Source organism: Streptopelia decaocto (genome assembly GCF_964273445.1).
Source record: "Streptopelia decaocto genome assembly, chromosome: 2".
Lineage (NCBI taxonomy): Eukaryota > Metazoa > Chordata > Aves > Columbiformes > Columbidae > Streptopelia > Streptopelia decaocto.
The window spans coordinates 49345067-49367649 of record NC_138655.1 but is presented as its reverse complement, the minus strand read 5'-3'; the positions used below and the strand labels follow the sequence as shown (position 1 = coordinate 49367649).

At 38.4% G+C, this 22583-nt stretch overlaps 1 protein-coding gene across 1 annotated transcript in view; it reads left to right on the top strand.

Moving 5' to 3' along the window:
• LAMA3 (laminin subunit alpha 3) overlaps nt 1-22583 on the top strand; it is a gene marked incomplete at its 5' end in the record, with an annotated part of 116258 nt that overhangs the window by 11146 nt on the left and 82529 nt on the right. Inside the window, 9 exons of the mRNA XM_082043886.1 lie at nt 6166-6283; nt 6909-7027; nt 8569-8739; nt 11705-11802; nt 13245-13360; nt 17213-17331; nt 19509-19599; nt 20613-20744; nt 22505-22567. Of these exons, the coding sequence (XP_081900012.1) occupies nt 6166-6283; nt 6909-7027; nt 8569-8739; nt 11705-11802; nt 13245-13360; nt 17213-17331; nt 19509-19599; nt 20613-20744; nt 22505-22567 (1027 nt within the window). The remainder of the gene's footprint in view (nt 1-6165; nt 6284-6908; nt 7028-8568; nt 8740-11704; nt 11803-13244; nt 13361-17212; nt 17332-19508; nt 19600-20612; nt 20745-22504; nt 22568-22583) is intronic.

Here is a 22583-nt window from a genome sequence, read left to right as displayed (position 1 = left end):
AATTAAAGACCTTTGAATGGCTCAGCATTTTTTTTGTTATGTTTGCATGAATAGATCTATGTCATTGGCTTGAAAATGTGGTTTTGATTTGGTATTATTCTCAAAACATTAAAAAAAAAAATCTTGCAAGCATTGCTGTCCTTCACTTTCCTGACACTGTCTTCTTCTGCTTCTTCTTCAGCATCCTTTAGGAAGGTCTTTGTTCCCACTTATTGATCTCACTTTCCTCCATGCCTGTACTTATGCTTCTCCCAGCTCCCTTTCCATGTTCATTCCTACGCATTACTTTCATTTTGTGATATGTTGTTCTAAATACCTCACTTTCAACTAAATATAGTAAAAGCAGGACCTCTGCTGATAGCTTTCAACTCTCTGCACTTCCCTGTGTTGCCTTCCAGAGCTGACAGTACTACTGTGTTCTTTCTACTTTGGGTTGCAGTGCTCATAAGGGGACGTTTATCTCCTGGACAGCTGGGGTCTGAATCGTACAAATCCTTTCCCTTATGAATAGCTTCAGTGTTCTGTGGAGAAATAAGCCATATGTAAGAAATAATTATGAACATTGAGTTGGTCTTTATCTAGATCCCAATGGAAAAGTGGCTGCATGAGACATTTCAGGATAGTAACTGACAATCATTGATGTATTTGCCTGCAGCCTTGGCAAAAAGACCAAGGACCAATTGAACCTGGACATATGACTACCCTTTCATTTCTGGAAATGTTCCTTCTTTCCAGAACAGTGACTGTGAAGTGTGGAGAGCTTCTCCCTTCTGGTTCTGCCTGTTGACTGTGATACAGATAAGACTTAACATCTCCAGACGTGTCAATGAGGCATATTCACAGGCGTTGATTTACAAATGTTGTACAATGGAACGTTAGCTCTGTTTTGGTTTAGCAAAAATTTAGGATTTATTAAGGTAGATCACCAGTCTAAGATATGATTTCCAATAATGCTTGATCAGCACCTGACTAACAAAATGATTTAAAACAAATGAATGGGATTTGCTATAATTAAAACTGACTTTGTTACAGATTTGGTTATGTCAAGGATCCCATCACACTTAAAAGAGAGAGAATTAAATCACTTACATATAGACACACACATACACACACAGAGGTATACGGTTAAAAGCTTACGTACAAATCTTTAAACAGACACATACTTGCACATATTAATCCATTAATATTTGAATATATGTACACTAATCTATAGCTTAGTACATATGTATGTGGAATATATTTGGAGGTATACCTATACAATTTTCCTCTCAAGTTAAGCGAATTGCTCATTTTAATGCATTCTGGAGCAGGTGCTAAGCACAATTCATGTTTCCCTGGACCCCACTCCTGCATTGGTCCATGTCTGAGAAGTTCAGCTTAGATACTGAATGGTCATCAGATTTCTGCCTCTTTCTCCCTTTTTTTACTAACTTATACAGCAAGTAGAGAAAGATTTCGGGGAATGCAGGGAATCTTTCACAGAGATCCTTCAGTGCAGGGGCCTCACTGTTTTCTGCATAATGTGCAATTACAGCCTCAGTGATAGTGGCAGTATTCAAAATAATGTCAGAAGCCTAGAAAAAACAGTCTGAAATGTCTGAAGCCTAGAAAAACATGTTGAAGGAAGTTTTGGTGCTGTAGCTATATCTGTTAACAGTCTGAGGAAATACTATTGTGTTGGAAACAGCTGTTTTCTGTAGTTCTGCAATTCAGATTACATGAAGATTGTTGTTGGTATCTCTTTGAACACATCTTAAGATATATAGGATGACTCAGATAGATGATCTACCTGGCTCTAGTTGTGTTCTTGGTGTTACCACACTACAGGAATTTTTATTCTTTATGAGCCAAAAAGGGAGAACAATCTTTTGCTACATGTGTGGCACACAGCATAATGATTGCTCAGAACATAATGTGTTTTTCTTTTCTGCTAGTTTATGTCCTGCATTTAACTAACAAGTAATTCCAATATTTTACTATTCTGTATTGAGCTGGTAGTGGTAGGAATGGAGGAAAATACAGTATACTTTTTAATATGCATGTCTTTCTTCCATTTGCATATATATTTCAGGATGCAAACAAATCTTGGAAATTCCTCTATTTAAAGAGCTGCTCAGAATTTTAAGGAGAAAATGCAGAAAAAGTTTTTAATGGCTATTATTGTAATTTTTTGAATTCTCATGAGAATGCAATGGGTCGTAAAAAGTTTTCTGTCTGGTGGGTTAAAATAAGTAGTATGCATGGTGTTCATGAATATTATATCATCAACAATAATGGTACAGTGTGATTCTAATTCAATTTAAATGAGCTTTTTTAACGACAGTCTTAAATTCACCTGTAAGGGCTTTACAATGTAATATTGGTAATTCCTAATGCTGAATTATAATTTCCATTCTCAGATGAACGTTCTACTGGCTGATTTTTAAAAACTTTATCCAGGTTTTTCTAAACCGTCAAGGCCACTGCCTGCAAGAACATTTCAAATCTGAACAAGCTTAAGTGAACAGGAAAAGGTCACATCAATATGGAACTGGTTAAATTCCAGCTGTTGACAATCCATTAGGTTTGACCCGTGCTGCTAGATTACAGCAGGATATGGTGTTGGGATGTTTACAGGAATACATCCTCTTCCAAGCATGTGTTTCCAGAGTGGATTGTTTCCATTACTGGAAACAAAATACAGTTTCTTATTTTAAAATTAATTCTTTATTCATATAAGAAATCTGTCAGAATTTTGATTAAGATGTATTTCAGATTTTTTGGTGATTTTTTTAATTGTCATGTAACTACACAAAACCAGCAGTTATTTTTAATGCTTACTTACATTTTTAACACTCCTTTTGAAAAATGGTTATTTTTTTAATGAAAGAAATTTGACTTAAAAGCAACCAAATAAACTTTTTTTTTAAATGAAGAAACTCACTTCCTTTTTCCACTAAACTGAATAACCAAAAAAAAAAAAAGCTGTTTTGAGTTTATTATGCCTTTTTTCAGGGTGGATCTTATTTCTGTCAGTACAATAACATCAAGATTTAAATTAGTGAAATGCCATCTTAGAATATGTGATTGAAGTTGGGTTTAATGCTTGCTTTTATGGGTCTTATGTCAGCAAGATTATTCCTCTATCTTTACCTGGAATTTATTTTGCAAGCCAAGGATTATTTTTCTTCCATTGTTGCCTCATCAAATCTGGAGAGAGGCCTTTCTTCTACTTAGACAATATTCAGTCAGAGTGATCATTCCGCAAGAGCCAAATCATTGGCACTTGTGTGAAGTCAGAAGCAGGACATACAGTGGGGTTGGTGACTAAGGTTTAGTGGTATGTTGTCCTGAACTGATACTAATTCATTTTTTATCAAGACCTATCCCTTTCCCCTTTCTGAATGTGACTGTACAAACCTGAACAGTATTTTAAGCTATGAGATGTTAGAGCTGCATGCAAATTGAAGGTTTTCATATGCAAGAGTAGGTCAAAGTTTCTATACAGTTTTTATTTCATTTTGTGGTTTGCATGGAAGTATGCAAAGTGTGGTAATGTGAGACAGTTCCTGCACTGACAGGCTTGATAGAGAAACATGTTGTGGGGTTCCTAATATAGCACATGTTAGACTGTACTTCAGCTTCACACATGTTGAGTAGTCTTAGGCTTAAGCAAATTCCACAGCTGCATAGCAGAAGTGGCCTACAGGTGTGTGGTGGATGGCACATGCTGATTCAGCTGTTTTACTGTTGTGTACTTTCATTTTGGCCACTTTAAAATAGCATCTGCGTGAAATAACATAATAACTGTATGACAAGCTGAAGCAGAGGCCATCTGCTTCTTTGGAGAGTAGGTAGAATGTCATTGTTGTAATGATTCTACAATGTGACTACAATCAATGGGGCCCTGGAGAAGGCAGGCCCTTTCTGTATGCTTCTTTTATTTCCTCTTGAGCTTTCTAAACCATTTGTCTTGATGAAATTTGTATGAATCAACACACAGAGTGCTATTCACACTTGCTAACATGCATGTAAGGATGGGGGTCACAAAGACCTTAAAACATAGGGGAAGCAAGACTGCTAATGGGTAGGCAGTTGCCTGCCAGTGCAAACTTGCTTTGAACAGGACAATGGCCCTTGAGAGAATCAGCTGACCAAAAGCAAGAACATGAAGCACTGTTTTTTTCAGGAATTTCAGAACTCTCCTGCTTTCCTGGGTAGATACCAGTCTTTGCACTGAATGGCCGTACTGGATCACATGTATTTGGCTGATATCCCTGCTCTGAAACTTACCAGTCAAGTAGCAGAAATTACTTAGGCAATGAGTATCAGAAACTCAGCAAGAGCAAAACTTGCCACAGTTCCCTAACTATTAACCTATTTCTGACAATCACCTATTTCTGTTGGTAATTTAAGGGCATTACTCCACCCTTGCAGTTATTGTGCCTAGTTCTGGGTTCTGTCATGGTTCTGTCAACAGAATTGCTGTCGCTTACTTTGCTTGATACTGTTGTCTAGTAAGTAATTTTGTATATGTAGATACTGTCTGGCTATTTAGGTACCCAGTTTAGTATGACAGGAGATGAAGTTGATGCTTGTGAGGGTAAATTCTGACACTAACAGGAAAGGTTATTTTTTCCCCAGTTATTTCTCCATTGACCTAAGTAAGCAACATTCAGGAAGTCAGCAGTTTCTGAAATAGGTTTCAAGGTATGACACCAGCTGCAGTGGTGCCTTGGTATGTACAGAACAGGTGATGATTGCCCTGGGTAGTTGTACATACTGCATTAAATGAATGCACAATGACAAAGTTTCAGTTTTCTTCCTCTTGGATGCGAGGTATTATCGTGAGTACATGCTCCATGAATTCTCTGAATTCTTCCCATTTCTCCATGAGAGGGTTTTACTTTCTTCTGTGGATACTTTTCATCTTCAGAAGTTGATGTCTGAAGTAGATGTGTGAAGACTGAGGCTGCATGTAGCCGTATGACTGCAACATGCATGAAGCCATGGGCTTGGCATGTGCAGTGCTCATTAGGGACACATATTTCCAAAATATTTCCAAATATCTGCTCCACTGTGGTGTTCACCATTTGCATCTGGCTCTTGGTGGCTCCAGCTGGTGTGACAGCTATTGAATTGGTCCTAGTTGGCAGCTGAACGGGCCAGGCATGGCAACAGATGCCGTTCCTGGTTTGTGGTTGGGAGCTTGTATGCACTTGTGGTTTGGAATCTAACAACCTGTGTACTAGCTTCAGGGTTGTGACATTTGTGATGTTTGAGAAAAGATAAACTGCATGGGTGTATTTGATGTGAGGGCTCTGGCAGCAGTTACTTGACAGACTGTTGACTGTAACTCCCTGCCTCCCTCACCAAAGGAAGAATCTCTTGGAAGCAGATGGTTCTGAATTGAGGCTGAGTGGGAAATTCCAGTAGTTTCACTTGAATGTTGACTGCACCTCAGTATCAGATAGCTGTTATTTACAACTCATATCCATATTGTGGTTGTTTAAATTCTAAATGACCCTTAGAATCAACAGCTCTGAGCTGTTTCAGACAATGAATGAGATACCAGTTATAAGAATCTCTTCCATATTTGATACCCACAAAACTCTGGGGTGGCTTGCTTCTGTTACTTGGAAAGTCTGACAAGTGGCAAAATTATCTAGAAATATTCCTAAAGTGAGGAAATAAGTGGCTTAAATTACCATAAAATGCAGTCAAAGGAGTCCCAGTGTAAAGAGTGTGTGCATTTTCTCTTATACCATTGTGATTTTTCTTGGCTACAAGCACAATTACATGGTTGGAATGCAACACAGATGTACCAGGATGCTGAAAAAGTATCTCAGTTCAATGATGTGTCAAGATGCTAACTTTTCAATGTTAGGAGCTATACCCTTAACACACGCAAGCAATCAGTCATGTGCAAAACAGAGCTGTTCTAAAATGTAAGAGATGGCATTTAACACATCCTTTTGCAGCTTTCTTAATGTATTGGAGCACATTGCTAGGTGGGGTAGCCAGGTGAGAATCTGGCCTATTATCTTGACAGGAATGAAATTGCAGAGGATAACCTTATCACTGTACACTAAAGAAAAGGTGTTTATTTGCATTGGTTTTTGTATTGCAGTAATTTTTTAAATTTCAGAAAACTCCTGATATGTTCTATATATATTCTGTCACCAGCTCTTCCATGTTGCCTACATCCTTATCAAGTTTGCAAATTCTCCTCGTCCAGATCTCTGGATCTTAGAAAGATCAGTGGACTTTGGAAAAACTTACACCCCCTGGCAATATTTTGCTTGTGAGTATCAATCCTTGTGTCACTGCTCTTTTGTGGATAGGTTTTGTTAATCATTCGCCCAATAGCAGGAAAATCGGTTTGTGGGTCTCTCTAAAGATTTCAACTGCAGTGATGACAGTGAAAGTCAAATACATATCTCTCGTCTTAGTTATCTGCAATAAATTAGCCATGAGAGTGTAACTAAAATGAGTATGATATTTTGAAAGTGTAACTCAGCATATGAATATTTCTCAGTCTGTTGGGAATTTTAGTTTTGTTTGGTTTGTCTTTGTTTTGAATATGTCAGAACTACAGTGTCCTTCATCCCATGGGACCCTGGACTTCCTCACAAAAATCAAAGGCAAATACAAATGCAGAATCTTGGAGGACATATGTAGCTTTTTTTGTGACAATATGAGAAATATTGTGCCATGTTTTGTCAGGCAACACTGAATTGCTGAGGACAAGAAATAATTTGTTTTTAGGAATTTCCATTTTTCTGTGTTGAGTGACACAATCACTGGTTATTATTCATTTACAGGGGAGAATTTACCAAAAAGCAAAGGGGATACTTCATAGTTAATTTAAATTAGAACAATAATGTTTATTTTCACACATAAAGATAATTTTGTTCTCACTTGACTAGACTCCAAAGCAGATTGCTTGGAGCGCTTCGGAAAGGAAGCTAATCTTCCAGTGAGGAGGGACAGCGATGTCCTGTGCACCACAGAGTACTCTCGCATTCTGCCTCTTGAAAATGGAGAGGTAAGTGCTGTTAGGAAAGTGGTGTGTAGTGTTGGAAGGAAGCAGTAATTGTTTCAGAAGTTTGGTGTTTCAATAAAAACCTAGAACTGGAAGTAATTTTTCAGCTATGTCTGCTTGAAGCTACATTAATAAGTCCATAACCAACCACTTAAGTAGCTGGTGAGATTTCTGGAGGGTGAGTTGGCTCCTCCTAATTTTCACCATCCCCTGTGGGGGTAGGGGCTGCTCAGAGCCACCTGTGTTGATTTTGCTAATGCTTTAGGTACCTCACAAGCCATATGCATTTGAAGGTGTTGGCCTCATTTTCTGAACACTTCCAACATACAGAGCAGAACTTACTGCATCAGAATTGCTCATGGGTGTAAAGGCGGTGGAAGCAGATATTTACCATTCAAAAATAAGTAACTATTTAAGAAAAGAATATATAAAATGCTACACGTTTATAATACAATACATGTGTTTGGAAGACATTGCTCTGATTTTAGCTGTTGCTACCTGCTAGATAGAACCATGGCTAGTGTTACTTGAATAAGTGTTAAACTCCTGGCTGTGCTAATGGCTCCTGCTGACTTTCTCCTTTCACACCTGAAGTGGTGAGAGTTGAGATCTGACCTCCTCAAGAATTAGCCAGAATTTTGAGCATATGGCTCTGTGGTTGTGGTTTCATATTGAAGTAGAATTTGTTCATTAACATATCTGTAAAATTTTCCAGTAAAATGTGGTAAAAAATTTCCCTAGAAGAACACTGCTGTTGCCATCCCCTACTACGTGTTGTATGACTTTTCCTGAAGGAATTGTCCTGCAACCAGAGCCATCACCATTCCCTTGTTATGTACTTCAGAGTATAGGAGACATTTGAAAATAGAAATCTGTTATCTGGTCTGTTCTAAATAAATGAAAGTCTCTCACTCAGTCCTGTATATGCATACTGGATTGTTAATTTAATAGAGATTTATTATTGCTAGGCTGCTGGCATCTGTTTCTTTAAAACATAAAAAACTACCAGAGCCCTTGTTTTGGAAGTCAGATAAACCTACTTTCATGTGAGGGGATTTTCTAAAGCAACACTGTGTACTTTCTTCCAAAAGACCATTAATACGCTCCCAGGCACTGGACCTGGTAACAATAATATTTTCCAGGAATGTTTGTGCCTTAACCCAAAAATAAATGTGCTTTGGGAAACAGCCAAAACCTGATGTTTTTACTCAGGCAAAACTCCCATTGACACTATCAGCTGTTAATGTAACTATTTGCAACTATTCCTATTGCACTTTTTGTGTGTTATATCTACTGTTTTCAAAACAGATAGAGATACTTTTTTTTTTCCTATGTGCCATATGGGTAATGAGAATTCAGGAGGGTCCAAGACTAACATTATTTTTCCCAATATCCTGGCTTCAGTATGAAGTGTGTAGTTATTACTGCAAATATGCTCAGAAACAATAATAAGTTTTTTGATTCTTTTATTAATTTTTCTCTGTGCTGCCACTGACACTTGCAGTTGATATATTTTAACAAAAATGTGCTTACTTCTTTGTTAGATTGTGGTATCTTTGGTAAATGGCCGCCCAGGAGCAAAAAACTTCACTTACTCCCCTAGTCTTCGAGAATTCACAAAAGCAACAAACATCCGCCTTCATTTTCTCAGAACTAATACACTTCTTGGACACCTGATATCGAAAGCTCAACGAGACCCCACTGTAACCCGTAGAGTAAGTACTGTTTTCACCCAGATATGCTCAACAATTGTGTTCAACCTTTTGGAGACCAAAAAATTATCTGCATGTTTTTTCACCATAAAATTTTACAGTGACCCACCTTTAAATCCTCATATTTTCTCCAGGTTTGTTTGAAGCAAGAAGGTAACCTGTTCAGCACAGATTTATGGAGGGGAAGTAATGATTAATGGTTTTGTTATGGACTGTCTTCTTTCCCTGTGGTTGAATATGGAAGGAAGTTGAGTGCATCATAGGCGCTATAAGGAGCCAAAGTGTACATCTTCTAAACTATCTTATGCAGGGCTGAGGAACTAAATCTCTTCAGCTTTGTTTGACACTACTTTCTCCCCTATTTGTTCAAAGAAAGATTTGCAGGAAACAGTACCTGAGTTCTGAAGGAGCAGGAATCAAAGGGCATACTTGAAAGTTACTATCTTGCCATGAATAATTTGAGATGCCTAATTGTTTTCAGTGGATTTTGGACTATCCAAGAGCTTGAAAGCCAAATCCCACTCCCACTCAGTGGGGAAAAGTAAGAAAAATGATCTCTCTCAATGGAACACCGTACGGAAATTTGTATACTTAGAGAGACTGCATACTTCATATTGTATTGTTATTTTTAACCTTTTCATTTAAAATGAAGATTCGGTAACAATTGGAGGAAACCCTGGGGTGAGGCACTGCACAAATGTGTGTGAGAGTTTCTGCATCAAAAAATATGAAACTATTCCAGTTGCTTGATAGCACACCGATTAAGTAACTTTATTGTCTTAAGTAAATTTTCAGATGTTGCTCACAGGCAGATGTAAATGCTGTAATTGTTGCATTCAACAAGTAGCACAGCTTTAGTGTGAAGAACTTCTGATGTTATCATAGCCATGGTATGTAGGATAGATGAATGAAAAGTTGAGTGTTTTATTAAATTGTTAAAAGAGAGTCCAACTTTTCATTTTAGAGACTTTCCAAGTCTTGGAAAGAGTTAATATTCTTAAGGAAAAGCTTTGTGTTAAACTTACTATAGAAACAGATGAAAATCAGACCAATTCTGTTCTCTTTTTCAAGTAACTACCTGGCTTCCCCTGTTAATGGTTTGAGTTCATGGCACACCAAATGATATAGAGCATATTGTGTGTCTATACTGCAGCCATTTGTCCTATTAATCGTTTTGTCTTATTGCTGATTTGACTTATTAGTGACCAGTGACAGTACAATCACTGTTAGTAGTAAAGCATAGCTCTGCAAGGCTGTATGAAACTATAGACTGGGTTGTGAAAGCTCATACAAAAAAAAGGTCAAATACGTTTTCAGCTGTGCTGAAAATACTGAAAGCCTAGATTTTACTTACAGTATGAAAACACCATGCACAGTTAGAAATTAGTGTGTGTTTGAATAGAGACAGCTCAGAAGGCAAAAAATATTTCCTAGTCTGTATATCCCATCCACTGTTCTTCACCTGCCTAGAGCAAAGAGAACTAGCTGGAAAATCTCTGTGCCTTGGGGAAGAATCTCATCTGTGCCCAGCCAACTTCACCTGTGTAAAAGTAGAGAATGTATATGCAACTGAAATGAATTGCAGAATGGTTGAGGTTGAAAGAACCTCTGGAAGTCATCTGGTCCAACCTCCCTGCTCAAGCAGAGTCACCTGGAGCCAGTTGGCCAGCAACTTGTCCAGACAGCTCTTGAGTATCGCCAAGGATACTCCACAACCTCTCTGGGCAACCTGTACCAGTCACCCTCACAGTGAAAAAATGTTTCTTAATGTTCAGAGGAAGCTTCCTGTGTGTCAGTTTGTACCCATTGCCTCTGGTCCTGTCACTGGGCACCACTGACGAGAGCCTGGCTCTGTCCTCTTTGCTCCTTCCCTTCAGGTATTTATAAATATTGGTAAGTTTCCCCTGAGTCTTCTCCAGGCTGAGCAGTCCCAGCTCTTTCAGCCTTTTCCCATTGTACAGGTGCTCCAGTTCCTTCATCATCTTCCTGGCCCTTCTTTGGACTCTCTTCAGTATGCTTGTGCCTGCCTTGTACTGGGGAGCCCAGAACTGGACACGGTGCTTCAGGTGTGGCCTCACCAGTGCTGAATAGAGGGGAAGGATCCCCAATGAGAAAGGCTGTATATACCACCTAGAGGGGCTGTATTGTTACTAGGGTGAGCACAGGAGACTGCATAATGTTCTGACCCTTTTTCTGTTCATCATCCAGTGCCATTTAATCTGTCCCTTTAATTTTTCTGGGGGTACATAGAGATCAAAATTTACAACAGCTCTGCGTTCTGCCTGATGCTCTAAGGAGACAAGGAAACAACTTCTGAGCTACAAAAATGTATGCAGAAGTTACTATTATTATGTATGCAGTAATGATATTTTCACTGAGTCGAACCAATTAAATTTTTATCTTCTGTTGCCTAGATGCCTGCAAGGCATGATGATGAGATACAAAGTGTTTCAACTTCAGGTCAAAATTTCAAATCCAGTTTGAGTCATGAGTGATTCTGAATGAGCTGGTGATTTTGGTCTGTTTCTAGTGTTGAGTGATCACATCTGACTGAATGAGGAAACTGCACTGCCCATACCAGCACATCTGGTGTGTTGACCAGACCAAGGTCTCACAAATTGATACTTTGACAGTACTTTACATCTCCGTCCTCAAGCTGGCTTTGAACAAGCTTTGGGCCTGGGTACTGGTGGCTGCGAAATGAAGAGCTATAGCAATATGCATTTGATGTGAACTGCATTAAACTGTTGCTATCAGGCACCCCGTTAGTATTGACTTTGATTTGCTGGTACTCGTACTGGGATGTAGACATCAACAGAGGTTTGACCACTGGCTGCCTGACTTTGGCCTTTTGTAAAGGCATGCCTTTAAAATTCTGATAAGCAAGATTTAATAATCTGATGTTGATATTTCTGACATAATGCAAGTAAGGAAAGATCAATATGTACTTTTTGTGCTTGTTCCGTAGTATTACTACAGTATAAAGGACATCAGTATTGGTGGTCGATGTGTTTGCCATGGCCATGCTGAAGCATGTAACACAAAGAGTACTGAAAACCGATACCAGTAAGTAAACTGAGCATAACATTTATTTAATATGAGAAAAAAACCCACATGAATGTTTTCAAATTACCTTTTTATGATAAAATTATACGAGCTTATAGGGATTTTTCTTTATATTTAAAACCTTGAATCGGCTGATATTTGACAAGAAAACGTATAAATGTATTACACATGAAATATAACAAAAAGGTCTTATATTTTTCTTTTTAATTGAAATAAGAGTTTGGCATATTAAACAATTTTTTAGAAACTCTTAGTTCTTTATGGAAAACATGGGCTGGTATCACCTTCCAAGAGCAGGAATTAGCCAACTCAAGAACAAGGTTAGTGAACTTCCTGGAGATATTGCGCATTGTAACTGAGCTCAGTCAAGATCCAATGGCATTCAATCATTACTATAAAAAATAAAAGCAGAAATTAAATGAACTATTCTCTTTCCCTGTGAAGTTTATGATCTCTGTATTGATTTCACAAGGTGTTAGATCAGGCTTCTCAGCTCATCTGCTGTAGGGAAGTGACCATGAATAATCAGGTTATATCTAAAACATATTTTAAAGGCCTAGTTTAAACCAGCTGTTGCTCTCCACTGTGGCATTGAAACAAACTTTTATCAGGACAATGCAATATTTTTAATTGTGTTTTAATGAAGAGTAAGTGGGCAAGTGGGTGTATCCTTTCCAGATATCTATGCTAGAGAAAAGTAAGTATAGAAGGTATGAAGTCTATGGAAACAGGATGGTTATACTTGAAAAGTTTATTGCAAGTTATTAGACTACACAGATAAGAAGAAATGTTGGAAAAGGCCTCTCCAGTCTCAAGGTCTTTGTTACTCCTGAGATTCAGTTACTATGCACAATAGTAAGATTTAGCCCTTAATGAAAGCCTGCCCTTTAAGTAGGCTATTCAGCTAAATAAAAATAAATATGAACCACATTTTCTTGATGAATAGTGTGCACTATTTTTAAAATAATTAGATTAAGTTATGATCTTGGTGTATTAAAAACACTAATAAAATTATTGTAAACAAGGCATAATGAAAGAAATTCTGAAGGCATGCCTGTAAAGGTGATAAATATTTTTGCTGTGGTTCAACAAGCTTGAACCTTGGAATGAAGCTAAAATAGGATACATTCTACACTGTTTTATATCATAATGATTTAGTAGCCTAAACCAAATTTTAATAATCCAGTCCATTGAATCCAATTATAATTGTTCTCTAGAACTAATCTGTGTTAATAAACTCATAATCACATGATTAAAGTAATCAATTATGAAGAATTTTAGGAAAGTTCAAAAACGTTCTAGTATTACTGTTCAACCTCTTTACATGTGAGCTTATGTCCTGTCCTTTTCACACTACGTTTAAGTCTTGAACTGCAAAAAAATTAAGAAAAAATAAAGTTCAAATCCAGCTTCAGTAGAATAAGAGGCTTTCATTTCTGTAGATTTCAATGTGAATGTCAGCATAACACTTGTGGGGAAACCTGTGATCGCTGCTGTCCAGGATATAATCAGAAACAGTGGCAACCTGCAACAGCCGGGAGCACAAACATATGTGAACGTAAGTAGCCTAAAAGATGCTAGATTTAAAGGGACATTGACAAGTGGGGCAGAATTAGCCATAGCACACGTATTCATGGAGCATACACAGCACGCTGCATGTTTTAACACCTTTTTTCTTTACTGAGAAAATTATTTCCATACAGCAATAAGGAAGAGATGATGCAGTGAATATTATTTATATTCTCTCTTATTAAACAATGAAAATAGTAATTTGTGTGAGCATATTACCTGAGAATAGTGGGAGCCTTCTTGTAGTACATTGAATCAACATTTCTCCCCAGTCCTAGCTGTCTGCTGACAGATTGTGGATCCTCACTAGCGCAGCAGAGACTATGGGCATCTTGTACAAGTTCACAATTTGCCTCCCCATCACCCAGCCTCTTGTTCAGATTGGAGAGAGATTGCTTAAGGCTCACACTGCTTGCAGGTGCTTGACCTGCCCTGTGTTCCCCTGCTGACGGTTGCCCACACTCACCCCATGTGGGCACACAGGCATTCTTGCTGGGGACTGCTGGCAATTCCACTCTTGCACCCCTTCCTGTGCTTGTAGTTGGCAGTTTGGAGAGCTTGAGGTCCACAGACTGAGTAGTCAAGCTGGAGAAGCCTACTGACCTTTCTCCCACCTCCCCTGTGTTCCATTCTTTTGCTAAAGAGAATGATGGTACGGACTCTCTTTTGGTGGAGTGGTGGGTACTGTTAGACATGGGTGTTTTGCATCCTCCTGGCCAGAAAACAGTGAGTGTGGTACAGACGGTGTTGCCATCGATTCAGCTAAACAGGGTGCTGGGCCATCTTGTCTAGACTGTGCTTTTGCCAAGAAAGGTTGGACCAGATGATCCTTGAGGTCCATTCCAACCTGGTGTTGTATGATTCTATGATCTACGTGCACATCTTATTCTGAACAAAGGTGTTGGCAGCCTGTATTTTCTTTTGTGTCTAGCCTAATTTATTTTCCTTGTCTGCCATTGCTGAGAGTAGTGTAGCCACTGGGTACAAACCGTTAACAGGGGAACCTTATTTGAAAGCCAAAGTGATGTACCTATATGATTAGGTTGAGGAATATAGAGATGGCTCGTTTAATCAAAACTGCACTACAAAGACTGAGCGTTGGGAGGGAGGAAAATGATTGAAATATTTGATAAGAGAGAGGCATGTTGGGACACAATTTTTGAACATTATTTGAAACCTCATTTTAATTCCCCTCTTTGAGAGGAAAACATTTTCTGCCAGGAAAGAGATAGACAAAGAACATAAACATTGTCATGTTTTTTAAAGAATGAGTTTATAGAAGATCATCTACAAGATTCTGAGCCAAAACCACTTTGCTTCTACCTGCCTCTGAAAAAATATCCTTTTTAGTATGGATTGCTCCTAGCGCTTTGAGGTGATTTGTTGAGAGCATTTGCCAGATGCAGACCTCTTTTTCTGGCAGCCAGTAATGAAGGAATTAAAGCAACTTCGTTAAGCTACCCAGAAGTCTGAGGTCCCCTGAGAGAAACTGGTTGAAAGAGGTTGGTGGGAGCTTGCAGGGATAAGCCCAAACTCTTCCTGTGAGTTTCTGTACTGTATGGATCAGCAAATGGCCCAAAGTGGTGAGAAGGTGCTTTGTGAGGGTGAGGGGGTTTCTATTCTCCTGTGAGAGAAAATACTATTACTATAATCAGAGCAAGTAATTTCCTGTTGCTATTAGAAGACCTACTTGTGAGCTGTACCTCACAGACGGTTTGGCCCTAGAGGCAATGAGCTTTTATTTACCTTGTTTTTTTAATAAAGAAAAATCTTCTTTCCTTTTCTGACTTAGTATCTTGAACCAGCATCTCATTTTTGCAATGTTTTATTTTCTTGAAGAATTATATGAATAAAAACCACCGAAGATCTTCACAGGCTATCACAGCCTGGCCAGAGAACCCAGTCTTGTCCTGTCTGGTTCCTGTCAGCAGACCACAAGTGAACCTGATGGCAAACCTTGTACAAAGCTGTTGGGACAAAGATGTAGAAGAGATACAGAGAGTGATCCAGTTTACCTTCTCTTTCTGTATGATCATATAGCAAGGCACATAGAATCAGTTGTCCCTGAGTTGTGCTCCCAGTTGTGCCGGGTACTTGGAATAGAGTTTTTAAGGATTGCTTCCCATATGCTTCCCTCATTGCAAAGAGAGCAGGGCCAGGGCCCTTAGCTTCTGTTTTGAGGCACTTGCAGGAACCCATTGCCTTCCAGAGTTACCTTATGTCCTAGTCCGGATGAAGGGAGGGATTTCCCTAAAAATGAAGTCATAGTTTTATGAAGTCAAAACTTTGGGAATTTCCTGGGAAGGTTGCCCTGGAGTGCTGGAATTAAATCTGTAATTAAAAGCTCACCCAGATGCTTGGAGAAGCCTTTTTTGCTTCCTGCATTCTTTCAGAAAAAATCCTGTTCCTCTCCAGTGAGGAAAGAATATGTAATCAGGAAAAAAAAAAAAAAGAAAGAAAAGAAAAAAATAACAAAAAACAAACAAACAAACAAACTTTATTTGCAGGAACTATTGAAAGTGTAGAGCTATTTTTCAGGTTAATTCTCTTCTGCAAACAAAGCACAAGCATTGGGCTTGCTCTGGGATTTATATTGCCAGGCCTTTTTGCAAAAAGGTAAAACAGCAAAGGTTTTTCAGGATTTAGGTCTCCCACGTCAATGTAAGGAGATTGGTGAAAACAGCTGGTGTGTGTACAAGGCCACAAGGGGATACATTAGTGGATGTATCTCAAATGTTTTCAGTAGGTGAACTTCCTAGACTGAGCCATATGAGAGGCTGATGTCCCTGCAAGCAAAACCTCGCAGGTATCTGTCAATCTTTTCTGACCACTGCAATACCAACACCTGTCAGAAGGAGTTAAAAGTATAGCAGAACATGTATGTAGAGGCAGATTCAGAGCCACTGTGAGTTCAGCTGCTGCCTTTATTTGACCTAACAAAAGGGAAAAATAAAGGAGCTAACCATAAACTACCCAAAGTAAAATTTATCACAGCTAAGACTGTAAACAACCATAAACTGGGGAATTAAATTTTTTAGTCATGTAATTATATAATTTTCTAGACAATAATAATATATAACATATATAATATATAATAATATTATATTAACAATAATATATAAAAATATATAGAATTAATAATAATATATATTATATATAATAACAATAATATATAAAAATATATATATTATTATTGGTGGTGGTGGTAATATTGTTCTTCAGATCATACTTCTTCAAACCATACTTCTTTTTGAATCCAGAATTTTCAGGAAGTAGAATGAACTCCTACTTAAAAATATCCATTTCAGAAAACAGCAGCTAGGTAAATGCATGGATAAGTTTGTTGGTATATTTGTACTATATGTATGACAGTTCCTTGGTGTAGGTATTTTTATTTGTGTTTATCTTATTGTTATTATTGTTTATTGTTTATTTTAAAGAAAGATTTAGTGTACACAGCTTTAGCTCAGATGTATTTTTAGACATGGAAAAGCAGAATAAACATTTGAACATGCTTTTGATAACTTTTGAAAACTGCTGAGACCATTCTTCTGGAGCTTCCTAGTTCTGCATTTATGCATAAATATATAGTTTTGAGATGGCACAACTGTTGCCTCCTCTGATAAGCCTCGCAGCACATGCTTTCTTCATATCTAAACCATCTTACCATGTTTCTGCTGTGAAAATCCTGTTGTTGATAGGTAAATATGTGCATTTGAGCATATTCCAAGATACCTGAGGGTAAGTATAAAAAAAAAATCTGAGCTTCTTTTTCTCCTCTGCTTCATTATTGAATTCCAACATTATAATGAAAACTGACTTGGAATATTACTTTTTTCAGCTTGCAATTGCCATGGACATGCCACCGATTGCTACTATGATGCTGATGTTGATCAGCGTCGAGAAAGCCTAAACAACCTTGGGCATTATGAAGGTGGAGGAGTCTGCATTAACTGCCAGGTAAAAAAAGGTCATTTTGGTCAGTTTAAATAAAGGACATTTGAAGAAGGGCTACGGAAGTGGGACTGTGTCCACACCAATAGTTCAGAGGCTGACCAGTCTAGATGGCTCTGTGTTTCTGGTGTTGTTACTTGTACTCAAAGCAGGGAAAAAGGTGTCTGAAAATAATTTATATCGCACAACATCACTTGTTAATATATAAAAGACACATACAAGTTGTGTTTGTGCTCAGTCCTGTGTGATTCAAATAAAGCCACACAATGCAACAATTAAAACAACTACCAAAAAAAAAAAAATCTCTTAAATTCCAGATCAGGCCAGCTCATTCCTTACTGCAGTAAAACACAGAGGACTCTTGTTCATCAACAGGAGTAAAGGAAGGCATAGGCTATGCCAAGAAAGAAGCTTGTAGGTATTGAAAGAGCACACAATTGTAGAAGGGACCTCTGGAAGTCATCTAGACTAGTGCTCCACTCAAACCAAAACTAGATACAAAATTGCATCAGCTTGCATCAAGAAATGTCCACTTGAGTCTGAAAATTTCTGAGGATGAAGCTTACACGGTCTCTAGGTAATTTATTACAGCACTTAATCACTCTTGTGGTAAAGCGATTTTTATTACTGTTCAGTAGGAATTTCACCAACTGCAACTTGTGACAGTTGGCTTTTATCCTTCTGCTGTGCATATCTGAGAAGAGGTGACTCTATCTTATGTGTAACCCTGTCCTTAGGCAGCAGAAAACTGCCACTAGGCATCCCTACCCTGCCTTGAACCTCTCTTCTCCAAGTGAACCAAAGCCATTCCCTCAGTTTCTCCTTACATGCCACATTCTCCTGCCCCTTAACTGTCTTAGAGACTCAGGTGGGTTGAATCAACAGCTGTAAACTTGGAGTCAGAGACTTTATGCTGTATCTGTTGTTAATAAACAATACATTCTTGGAAAGAGAAAGAATGTCTCTCTTCCTGAGTAAATTTTGTTCTACCCTGGCTAATTGCTATCAGGAAAGGTCACACAAGGCTCTGATTAACTTGGTCTAATATTGGATTTACCTCTGTTCTGAGCGGGACTGAACCACCTGACCCTCTGAGGTCCCGTACAACCACCGTGTCTCTGTGATGTGCTCTGTGTGATGTGAGCGTCACTGTCCCAGATTTATCCTCAGCCTTTCCCAGTAGTAGCACAGATTGAGACACTAGAGGAGAGCCCTGGAAGGACTGGAAGCAGAACCTAAAACTGCTGCTGAAACCAAGAGCTCCAACCGTGAGCAGCAGCCCCGTTAATATCCTGGTTGACCTGCTCATGAACTGCCCCACCAGCCTCCCATATTAAATACCAGGTTCCCCCTCACAGCCCTGAATTTCAACACTCCCTAAGGAAGAACTGAACAGTGATTGGGAGCTGGGGGCAGCTGCTCCAGGGAGAAACTTCCTCTCCACTTTCAGTTCCCTGCTTATGAGACTATGAGCTTGCCAAGATGCCTTGTGACCATGAGTTAACTCAACTGGTGCTGCTGCATGCTCCTGCACCCCCACCACAGGGGAGAGCTTTGCTGCATGAGTTGAAATACATTCACAAATGTGTTCACAGGGAATTTATTTATTTTTGCTGTAGTTCAAGTTATTTATGGTAATTTTTCTGTATGCTGAAAAGACCTGTTTACAGAGGTGCACACTTTTCAAATGAAAATCTGTTTTGTGCCGATCTGACTGATCAGGTGCTGGTTAATTTTGATGTTGCCCAGCTTAGCCATAGAGTATTGAAAAAAGTAATACATTGTGTGAGGAAAAGTTAATGATGTAGTTGCCTAAACAATGTACACATTATGTTAAGAAAGGAGTGTAAAAAGAGATAAATATCATGTAAGAGTGAAACCAGGATATTTTCCTAGATTCTTTTTTGTTGTTGTTGTTAAAATAGCTCTTTTTTATCATGCTTTAAAGACAAAATTCAACTTCTTTATGTGAGAATACAATGATAAAGAAATCTGTAGAGAACAGATGGTTAAAGAACAGCAAATGACGAATGCTGTCTTTTTTTGCAGTCATATTCCATTTTTTTCCAGTGCTGATCCTTCCTTAGTTGTATACAGAAACAGTGTAAAGGATGTTATTGTATCTTAATTCTTCCAAGTTCCCATTTTCATCTCATATTTTCCTTTTGTTTTATTTTGCACAGCATAACACAGCTGGTATTAACTGTGAGAAGTGTGCGAAAGGTTACTATCGTCCTTATGGTGTTTCAGTGAGAGCTCCTGATGGTTGTATACGTGAGTCCTTCTTTATTAAGTATCTTCTTATGGTAGGGTCTTAGGGCACGGGTTTATTCTTTTTTTGCTATACCCTGGGCATGGGATGCATCTTTTGAGGAGGAAAAAAGAAAGAGTGGCCAAAAGATGTTGGAGAGAAACTGCAAAGGACTTTATTTGTTGCTTTAGACCCTTTTAGACCCTTCTCAACTTATGTATCATGAACCTAAACCTTCAGGCCAGCAGCCAGAGCATAGGAGGAAGGCAGAAAAGGCTGCTGAGGAGATAGGATCAGGAAAGCCTGGGGTGCTGCTACACACCCCATGGTGAGGTAGCATGACCTCTAGGAAGCCACTCTTATCTCCTAGTCTCATGGCCTTGCTTCTCTTAGATCTCTGATGTAGATATGAGATATCCTTTGGCTCTTGGTCACTTGAAAATTTTATTCTATAGCTCAAAAGGTCAGGAGGATCACTACTATATTCAATGAGTAATAAGTAATACAATAGGATAATTACTAATACAACATTTAAAAAAGAAGAACTGAGTACAGGTAGAAGATAAGGGTTGAATTACAAACAGGCTGTAGGAGCCTTGTGACAGATAGGAGGAAGCTGTGGTTTGTCATGTCGGATATTGATATGAATGGGAAGTCAACAGAGCTGTGGTGTGCTGCCTTAATGTTGCATGTGGTGTGTAAGGGAAGATAGTTGGAGCATGGTGCTCATTCTAGGGCATGCTGAGAGATAAGCAGAAGCCACAGAAAATAGAGTTTCTGTAGTGCTGTGGAGTAATTACATGCAACTTTCTGAATCAAAAAAAGTTAAACACTCTGAGAAAATAATATAGGTCTTGCTTCTAAGGGATATCACAAATATTAACTGATGACATAAAGTACTTGGAAAATACGTTACTGTATGCAAATTTTCATTCTTAAATAATGAGGCATTCACAACTGCAAATGAAGCACTGCTGTGAACAGTAAATTAATTCATTCTTTTCAAAATAACACCTAATTGCTGATACTTACTTAGCCTGCAGCTGTAACTCGGAGCATGCAGAGGGCTGTGAGGAAGGGTCTGGCCGCTGCTTCTGTAAGCAGAATTTCCAGGGAGAAAACTGTGAACGCTGTGCTGATGGATTCTATGATTATCCATTTTGTATCCGTAAGTATACGCAAAACATACCACTTTTTCAGTATTTTAACTGTGCATTAAAGAATTAGCTTGACTTGGTTAAAACCTCTGGCATTTCAGCTTCACATGTTTACACATTCTGATAAATCAATTGTCATAATACTGATGAGACTCTGGTTTATTTTACAAAATGGTAGTTTCTTGAACATCAAATAGATTGTGCTGCATTCTCACAGTTCTGAGTTCCTTTAAAACACCTTCGTTGAGGCTACAGCCTGTCATTCATTAAGTCATGAACTCCAGTCCTAAAGCTCTGGACAAATTGTTTCAACATGTCTTGGGGTGTTTAGGTATAAAGAAGTGGAACATGACTGTAGTGAGAAAGATGGGATAAAAGAGTTATGTGTTCTCCCTGTAACCTCCTAGGATTTGGAACTTGCATCCCCGATAAACAAAGCTTGTGGGTTGTCAACAGCTTCTAAAATAATAAAAAAATAATTCTAAAACAAAGCCTGTGTAATTTTGGAAACATTCTCCTGGCAGAGCATAGAGCTCTCAGCCATGCTATTTTATTTTTGCTGGACTGTGAATAGGTGCAGATATGTTGTGAAAGGAAGGTTTCCAGTTTGTTTCAGGTTTTTTAAGAAGTCGTTGCAGAAGTGGTTAAGAAGTGTTTGTAAATCCAGAGAAAATAAACATATTAGGAAAAAAGATGTGGCACTGAGTTGTTCTGCTGATTGAAAATGGTAACAGAATGCTAACTAATGCTATTGATTAATTGAAAATCAGATTTTTACTTTAAAATAAAGAGATTAAAAGTATGTATTGGGAATTCAGCAAATAAAATGCTTTCCTCATAAACAAGTTATATATAAAAGAGCTGAGGAAAAAGTAACATCAGGATCGTGTTTACTGCGTAAAAGCTTGTGTTTCCATGATCAGATTCTAAAAATGTATCAGTGAGAATGCTTTATGCCCTCAGGAGAAGCATGTTTCTGACAGCTGATAAAACAGGTGTTGTTCTGGGACAAGATTTGAGGTCTGACTAAAGCAGAGATATCATGATAAAAATGGAAGAAGAGGGAAATCAATACAAAACAAAGGGAAAAAAAAGAGTATAAAAAATGGAATGTTGTTTGAATTAAATGGCTGTGATAGAATAAATCTTCTCTGTACAGTTCACTCTAGATTATCACATCTCATTTATCCTCTTGTTTGTAATGCAACATTTTTAAGTAAGTTCACCTCAGGTAGACCTTGGTCTAAAATCCACTAGTGTTGGTAGCGCCTAAACTTTGGATCCCACCTTAATGGAGGAAAGTGTGTTGGGGTGTCTTTCCCATTCCTAATCTGGAGGCTTCTCAAATAAAAACTGTCCTTACAGTTCAGGTAAGGAGTGATAGCAACACATAGCAGGAGATGGACCTTCAGCTGGAAGCAAGGAGTGTGAAATAAATACGGAGCTCCCTAGGTAGCTCTCATAACACCATCTGGCATGAGAAAGCTTTCTGTACAAAAGGATAAAGAGGAGTGAAGCAAACTGGTAGCATTTGCAAATGGTGTCTGGCCTTTCATACCGCTCTTTTGAGGAGGAAAGTTTGCACCTGAATTGGAGAGCAAAAGTAAAATGTTTCTTATCCTGTTCCTAACTGAAAGGAAACTAAGCTGAAGTTATTCCTATGGTCATGTGACTGTCTACTGACAGGAGATGACTTCATGGTTTGTGATGATTTTTAGTGAAATAACTGTGTCTGTTTCAAATGCACTTCATTGTTTCTTTTCTTTTAAAGGTATTCCTGTATATCCTTTTACTTCTCCAAATCCAAGCGATGCTATGGCTGGTGACATAATTGGCAAGTTCTTGGTGTT